Genomic DNA, 8,566 nt, shown 5'->3' with positions numbered 1-8,566 from the left:
TCCCCATCCATCCCCTCCCCCCCCCATCCATCCCCTCCCTCACTCCCCATCATCCCTCCCCTCCCCTTCCTCCCTCCCCCTTCTCCTCCCCCTTCCCTCCCTCCCTCCCTCCCTCTGCCCGTTACCCCTCCCCGCTGGGCTCCCCCTGAACGAGGGTCCCGACCCAGACGTCAGGCGGCCCCTCCCTCCCTCCCTCCCTCCAGAGATGCTGCCTGAGCCGCTGAGCTGAGGTGACTCTGGCGCTTTGTGTGTTGTGTTCACCGCTTGATTGCATCGTGTGCTGTTGTATCTCCATTTTACTGACACATCCCGCAACCACAGGGCAGGGCAGGGAGGCAAGGCAAGGCAGGGCAGGGCAGGGAGGCAAGGCAAGGCAGGGCAGGGCAGGGGCAGGGGCAGGGCAGGGGCAGGGCAGGGCAGGCAGGGCGGGGCGGGGCAGGGCAGGGAGGCAAGGCAAGGCAGGGCAGGGCAGGGAGGCAAGGCAAGGCAGGGCAGGGCAGGGCAGGGCAGGGCAGGCAGGGCAGGGCAGGGCAGGCAGGGCAGGGCAGGGCAGGCAGGGCAGGGCAGGGCAGGGCAGGCAGCCGTGGCAACGCCAAGGGAACGAAGGTCCTTGTACACAGATGGGTAGACACACAGAGTCTCTTGCCCAGAGTAGGGGCATCGAGGGACCAGAGGGACCAGAGGACAAGGGTTCAAGATTGAAGGGGAAAGGATTTAATGGAATCTGAGGGGGTACCTATTTCACACAGAGGGGTGGTGGGGTGTATGGAACAAGCTGCCAGAAGAGGTAGTGGAGGCTGGGACTAGCCCAACGCTTCAGAAACAGTTAGACAGGGGAAAAAAAAGATTCAATTTAATTGTCACATGTACCAATTAAGGTGAAATCTGAGTTACAATAGACAATAGGTGCAGGAGGAGGCCATTCAGCCCCTTCGAGCCAGCACCGCCATTCAACGTGATCATGGGCCGATCATTCTCAATCAGTACCCCGTTCCTGCCTTCTCCCCATACCCCCTGACTCCGCTATCCTTAAGAGCTCTATCTAGCTCTCTCTTGAATGCATTCAGAGAATTGGCCTCCACTGCCTTCTGAGGCAGAGAATTCCACAGATTTCTCTGACTCAGTTCCAAATGGCCTAACCCCTTATTCTTAAACTGTGGCCCCTTGTTCTGGACTCCCCGAACATTGGGAACTGTTTCCTGCCTCTAACGTGTCCAACCCCTTAATAATCTTATACGTTTCGATAAGATCCCCTCTCATCCATCTAAATTCCAGTGTATACAAGCCTAGTCGCTCCAGTCTTTCAACATATGACAGTCCCGCCATTCCGGGAATTAACCTAGTAAACCTACGCCAGCACGCCCTCAAGAGCAAGAATATACTTCCTCAAATTTGGAGACCAAAACTGCACACAGTACTCCAGGTGCGATCTCACTAGGGCCCCATACAAAGCACACAGTACTCCAGGTGCGGTCTCACTAGGGCCCTGTACAATGCTAAGTGAAAAGCAACAAGACACACACAGCCACAAAAAGTAACATTTACCATACAGTAAAGATCCACCACAGCAGATTCCACATTCCTCACTGTGATGGAAGGTAATAAAGTTCCATCGTCTTCCTCTTTGTTCACCCGCGGTCGGGGCTGTTGAACCGTCCGCAGTCGCCACTACCGACTGTCCGAGCCCTCGCGTCGGATGATCGAAACTCCAGCGTCGGGGCGGTTGAGACTCTCCGGATCATTTATAGGACAGGTTTGGAGGGGTATGGACCAAGCGCAGGCAGGTGGGACTAGTCTAGCTGGGACATGTTATTGAGGGCGTGCAGCGTAGGTTCACTAGCTTAATTCCCGGAATGGCGGGACTATCATATGTTGAAAGACTAGAACGACTAGGCTTGTATACACTGGAATTTAGAAGGATGAGAGGGGATCTTATCGAAACATATAAGATTATTAAGGGGTTGGACACGTTAGAGGCAGGAAACATGTTCCCAATGTTGGGGGAGTCCAGAACAAGGGGCCACAGTTTAAGAATAAGGGGTAGGCCATTTAGAACGGAGATGAGGAAAAACTTTTTCAGTCAGAGAGTTGTGAATCTATGGAATTCTCTGCCCCAGAGGGCAGTGGAGGCCAATTCTCTGAATGCATTCAAGAGAGAGCTAGATAGAGCTCTTAAGGAGAACGGAGTCAGGGGGTATGGGAGAAGGCAGGAACGGGGTACTGATTGAGAATGATCAGCGATGATCACATTGAATGACGGTGCTGGCTCGAAGGGCTGAATGGCCTCCTCCTGCACCTATTGTCTATTGTCTATGTTGGCCGGTATGGGCATGTTGGGCTGCAGGGCCTGTTTCTACACTGTTTGACTAATATAATCAAAGTGGCTGATGGAATATTGGTGTTTGGATATGGAGGGCTGGGATACAAAGGGGTAACAACTGTACTGACACACAGCACAGCTGGAGGTGTTGTAGATGAAGAAGACTGTGGAAGGATAGGGAGGGACATAGATAAGATGGAGATGAAATTTAATGCAGACAATGACTTGGCAATGCGCTTTGAGATGTCTGATGCAGACACGACATGTCCAGTAAATTGGAGACACTTGGAACTGCAGATGCTGGAATTGTGAACAAAGTGCTGAGGAACTCGGAGGGTCAGGCAGCATCTGTGGAGGGAAATGAACACGAGACATTTCGGGTCAATGTTTCCACCAGTGGGAGGAGTCTAGGACCAGAGGTCACAGCCTCAGAATTAAAGGATGTACCTTTAGGAAGGAGCTGAGGAAGAATTTCTTTAGTCAGAGGGTGGTGAATCTGTGGAATTCATTGCAACAGATGGGTGTGGAGACCAAGTCAGTGGATATTTTGAAGACAGAGATGGATAGATTCTTGATTAGTGCGGATGTCAGGGGTTAAGGGGAGAAGGCAGGAGAATGGGGTTAGGAGGGAGAGATAGATCAGCCATGATTGAATGGCGGCATAGACTTGATGGGCCGAATGGCCTGATTCTGCTCCTATGAACTTATGGACCCCTTCTTCAAAGTTATTACAGTTGGGGGAGAAATGAGGTAGGCGGAATTGAGAAGTGAAGGTGGCACAAAGCCTGTCGAGTGATAGGTGGATACAGGAGGGGGAGGCTTCACAGGCAGATGGGTGGAGTAAGTGGCAAAGGCTGAAGATGACACGGAGACAAAAGAGGGTCAGATACGGAGAAGAGGAGGAGGGAAACGTCAAGCCAGAGGGAGGGGAGAGAGGGAAATGAGGGGACTCAGATGAGTGGACAAAGGGGGGAGAGATTATGGGGAGAAGGCAGGAGAATGGGGTTAGGAGGGAGAGATAGATCAGCCATGTTTGAATGGCGGAGTAGACTTGATGGGCGAATGGCCTAATTCTGCTCCTATCACTTATGAACTGACGCAAGGAGCTGGGTGATGGGAAATGGGGAACTGGTGGGAGAAATACATGCACACTGGGGTGGGGGTGGGGATAGGAAAGTGTGAGGGTGGGGTGTGCACGGGAGCTTGAGATGCATGTCCACAGTTCCATGAGAATGGTGGCACAGGTGGATGGGGTGGTGAAGAAGGCATTCGATGTGCTTGCCTTCATAGACTAAGGCATTGAGAGATGGATCGTCATGTTGCAGTTATCATATCATATCATATCATATATATACAGCCGGAAACAGGCCTTTTCGGCCCACCAAGTCCGCACCGCCCAGCGATCCCCGTACATTAACACTATCCTACACCCCACTAGGGACAATTTTTTTATTTTTTTTAACATTTACCCAGCCAATTAACCTACATACCTGTACGTCTTTGGAGTTGTACAAAAGCATTGGTTAGACCGCACTTGGAATATTTGTGCAGCCTAATTTAATGTAGAGATACAGCATTGAAACAGGCCCTTCGGCCCACCTTGTCCACGCCGACCATCGACCGCCCGTTCACACTAGTTCCGTGCTATCCCCACGTTCTCATCTACTCCCTGCACACTAGGGGGCAATGTACATAGGGCCAATTAACCTACAAACCCGCACGTCTTTGGGATGTGGGAGCAAACCGGAGCACCCGGAGGAACCCCACGCGGTCCACAGGGAGGATGGCACAGCGGGTAGAAGGATGAGAGGAGTTCTATCGAAACGTATAAGATTATTAAGGGGTTGGACACGTTAGAGGCAGGAAAAATGTTCCCAATGTTGGGGGAGTCCAGAACAAGGGGCCACAGTTTAAGAATAAGGGGTAGGCCATTTAGAACGGAGATGAGGAAAAACTTTTTCAGTCAGAGAGTTGTGAATCTGTGGAATTCTCTGCCTCAGAAGGCAGTGGAGGCCAATTCTCTGAATGCATTCAAGAGAGAGCTAGATAGAGCTCTTAAAGATAGCGGACGTCAGGGGGTATGGAGAGAAGGCAGGAACGGGGTAACTGATTGAGAAATGATTAGCCATGATCACATTGAATGGCGGTTGCTGGCTCGAAGGGCCGAATGGCCTCCTCCTGCACCTATTGTCTATTGTCTGTCCCGTTTGAGGTTTACTCCGGCATTTTGTGTCGATCCTCAATGGTCCCTCCTTGATCTCTCGACCCCCCCTCCCCTCCCCCTCCCCCTCCCCCTCCCCCCTCCCCCTCCCCCTCCCCCTCCCCCTCTCCCCCTCCCCCTCCCCCTCCCCCCTCCCCCCTCCCCCTCCCCCCTCCCCCCCTCCCCCTCCCCCTCCCCCCTCCCCCTCCCCCCTCCCCCTCCCCTTCCCCCTCCCCCTCCCCCCCCCCCCTCCCACCCCTCCCCCCACCCCCCGCTCCTGCACTATAACGTTGGGTCTCTCTTTGTTCTGGAGTTGAAGTTGTGAAGGTGTGACAATAAATGTCGTGGGACTCAGCCTGCCACCATCTTGTTTCTTTGAAGGTTTGGAAGAGGACGGCAGGCTGGTGTTGGGGATGTCCGAGTTGGCGCAGGAGGTCAAGGCCAGGCCGGCGGTGCCCATTGAAGCCGTCGGCCATGGGCTCCCAGCTGCTGGCTACGTGGGCATTCGACACCATCATCGAGCAGATGCGTCGCAAGACCATGAAGACGGGCTTCGAGTTCAACATCATGGTCGTGGGTAAGAGTGCCGGCTCCGTCACCTCCGCACGCCACCCTGTGGCCGCCCTTGGAACCACGGGCAGCTGAGGGAATGATGGGCAAACTCCGTACAGACAGCAGAGGGTGTGTGGGGGGGGGGGGGGGGGGGGGGGGGGGGGGGGGGGGGGAGCAGATCACAGGACGTCCATTTAGGAAGGAGATAACAAATGTATTTAGTCAGGGGGTGGTGAATCTGTGGATTTCATTGTCACGGTGGCGCAGCGGTAAAGTTGCTGTCTTACAGTGGTAGAGACCCCGGGTTGGATCCTGACTACGGGCGCTGTCTGTACGGAGTTTGTACGTTCTCCCCGTGACCTGCGTGGGTTTTCTCCAGGAGTTCGGTTTCTTCCCACGCTCCAAAGACGTACAGGTTTTGTCGGCTAATTGGCTTGGTAAAATTGTAAATTGTCCTTAGCGTGTGCAGGATAGTGTTGGGTGTGCGGGGATCGCTGGTCGGCACGGACCTCGATGGGGCCGAAGGGCCTGTTTTCCGCTCTGTATCTCTAAACTAACTAAACTAGACAGCTGTGGAGGCCATGTCAATGGGTGTTTTTTAAGGCAGAGATTGATAGATTCTTGATTAGTGCGGGGTGTCAAGTGGTTACGGGGAGAAGGCAGGAGAATAGACAATAGACAATAGGTGCAGGAGGAGGCCATTTTGTCCCTTCGAGCCAGCACCGCCATTCAATGTGATCACGGCTGATCATTCTCAACCAGTACCCCATTTTTGCCTTATCCCCATACCTCCCTGACTCCGCTCTATCCTTAAGAGCTCTATCGAGCTCTCTCTTGAATGCATTCAGAGAATTGGCCTCCACTGCCTTCTGAGGCAGATAATTCCACAGATTCACAACTCTCTGACTGAAAAAGTTTTTCCTCATCTCCGTTCTAAATGGCCTACCCCTTATTCTTAAACTGTGGCCCCTTGTTCTGGACTCCCCCCAGCATTGGGAACATGTTTCCTGCCTCTAACGTGTCCAACCCCTTAATAATCTTATATATGTTTCGATAATATCCCCTCTCGTCCTTCTAAATTCCAGTGTATACAAGCCTAGCCGCTCCAGTCTTTCAACATATGGACAGTCCCACCATACCGGGAATTAACCTAGTAAACCTACGCTGCAAGCCCTCAATAGCAAGAATATCCTTCCTCAAATTTGGAGACCAAAACTGCACACAGTACTCCAGGGTGCGGTCTCACTAGGGCCCTGTACAACTGCAGAAGGACCTCCTTTTGCTCCTATACTCAACTCCCCTTGTTATGAAGGGCCACCATTCTATTGGCTTTCTTCACTGCCTGCTGTACCTGCATGCTTCCTTTCAGTGACTGATGCAACTAGGACACCCAGATCTCGTTGTACGTCCCCTTTTCCTAACTTGACACCATTCAGATAATAATCTGCCTTCCTATTCTTATCACCAAAGTGGATAACCTCACACTTATCCACATTAAACTGCATCTGCCATGCATCTGCCCACTCACACAACCTGTCCAAGTCACCCTGCAACCTCATAGCATCTTCCTCACAGTTCACACTACCACCCAGCTTTGTATCATCTGCAAATTTGCAAATGGTACTTTTAATCCCTTCATATCAGTAACCCGTGCCTGCCTTCTACCCATATCCCTTGATTCCACTAGCCCCCAGAGCTCTATCTAACTCTCTCTTAAATTCATTCAGTGATTTGGCATCCACTGCCCTCTGTGGCAGAGAATTCCACAAATTCACAACTCTCTGAGTGAAAAAGTTCCTTCTCACCTCAGTTTTAAATGGCCTCCCCTTTATTCTAAGACGGTGACCCCTGGTTCTGGAATCCCCCAACATTGGGAACATTTTTCCTGCATCTAGCTTGTCCAGTCCTTTTATAATTTTATATGTCTCTATAAGATCCCCTCTCATCCTCCAGTGAATTCAAGCCTAGTCTTTTCAATCTTTCCTCATTTCATTCTCACTTTTCCTTTTGTATGAGCAGCACTGATTTCCTCTCCTTTCTTGTTCCAGGGCAGAGTGGTTTGGGAAAGTCCACCCTGGTCAACACTCTCTTCAAGTCTCAAGTCAGTCGGAAATCCTGCGGGAGGAATCGTGAAGAGAAAGTCCCAAAAACGGTGGAGATCAAAACAGTTGGACACGGTGAGAGTTATTTGTAAGGTTGGAGCACAAAATGCTGGAGTAACTCAGCGGGTCAGGCGGCATCTCGGGAGAGAAGGAATGGGTGACGTTTCGGGTCGAGACCAAAGATAATAGAGCAGAGCAAGATAGACCACTCGACCCTAAAAAACGTAGAACGTCACGAGGCCATTTTAGTCGGCAGAAACTTGCAGAAACATTTTAAAAGAAAAATAACAAAAATCTGTGAATTGATAGATGAGATATATTCTGCATTTTAATGGTATCATCACACATACGGTTCCCCCAAAACACTGATTACACTGCGAGAGGCAGAGCGAATGGCGGGGTTTGCTTACTAAAATGGCGGACGTTACGCTCCTTTGCGTACTACACTTCAGTATAGGCGATGTTTTGACGGAGTGGTCCATCTTGTTCCTCTAGTATCGTTGGGCTGATGTCGGGGGAGGGGGCGGGACCCAGCGGGACACCCACTCCCCGACATCAGTCTGAAGAAGGGTTCTCGACCCGAAACGTCACCCATTCCTTCTCTCCAGAGATGCTGCCTGTCCCGCTGAGTTACTCCAGCATACCGTCGATTTAAACCAGCGTCTGCAGTTTTTTCCTACTGAGAGTATTTGTGACCTGCAGCCTCTGCTCCCCCTCTCCCAGGCTCAGCTGAAGCCCGCTCCTGGAGTTCCACTCTTTGTATCACTCGTTATCACCCGGCCTCATGGCCAACAATGGACCATTGTGGGCTCCACCTTTCCTCGATCATCGCTGCTTTTTTGCGTATCTTTCATTCACTTGTCCTGAGCACTGTCCAAATCTCTCGTTTCCCTCGCCCCTGACCCTCGGTCTGAAGAAGGGTCTCGACCCGAAACGTCACCCACTCCTTTTCTCCAGAGATGCTGCCTGACCCACTGAGTTACTCCGGCCTTTTGTGCCTTATCTTCGAAGCCCCAATACATGGGCCTGACATGGAGTGGCACGGTGGCGCAGGAGGTAGAGTTGCCTTACAGCGCCAGAGACCCGGGTTCAATCCTGACCATGTGCTGTCTGTACAGAGTTTGCATGTTCTCCCTGTGACCACGTGGGTTTTCTCCGGGCGCTCCGGTTTCCTCCCACACTCTGAAAATATGCAGATTTGTAAGTTAATTGGCTTCTGTAAGATTGTAAAGTGTCCCTCGAGTGTAAGATAGTGGTAGTGTACCGATCGCTGGTCAGCGCGGGTACCGTGAGACGAAGGGCCTGTTTCCACGCTGCATCTCTAAAGTTTAAAGACAATTAATGCTGAGACAAAACAGGGTGCAGCAAAATCTTTATTGTGTCGCACTGAGG

At 51.7% G+C, this 8,566-nt stretch overlaps 1 protein-coding gene across 1 annotated transcript in view; it reads left to right on the top strand.

The window, feature by feature from the left end:
• The window catches only part of LOC144611314 (neuronal-specific septin-3-like), a 68,416-nt gene that overhangs the window by 18,848 nt on the left and 41,002 nt on the right, over positions 1-8,566 (top strand). Inside the window, 3 exon segments of the mRNA XM_078430360.1 lie at positions 4,902-5,026; positions 5,028-5,097; positions 7,121-7,249. Of these exon segments, the coding sequence (XP_078286486.1) occupies positions 4,902-5,026; positions 5,028-5,097; positions 7,121-7,249 (324 nt within the window).

This window comes from Rhinoraja longicauda, chromosome 40 (assembly GCF_053455715.1).
Source record: "Rhinoraja longicauda isolate Sanriku21f chromosome 40, sRhiLon1.1, whole genome shotgun sequence".
Classification (NCBI taxonomy): Eukaryota; Metazoa; Chordata; class Chondrichthyes; order Rajiformes; family Arhynchobatidae; genus Rhinoraja; species Rhinoraja longicauda.
Note: the sequence above shows the minus strand (reverse complement) of the source record. Positions and strands in the feature narration are given on the sequence as shown.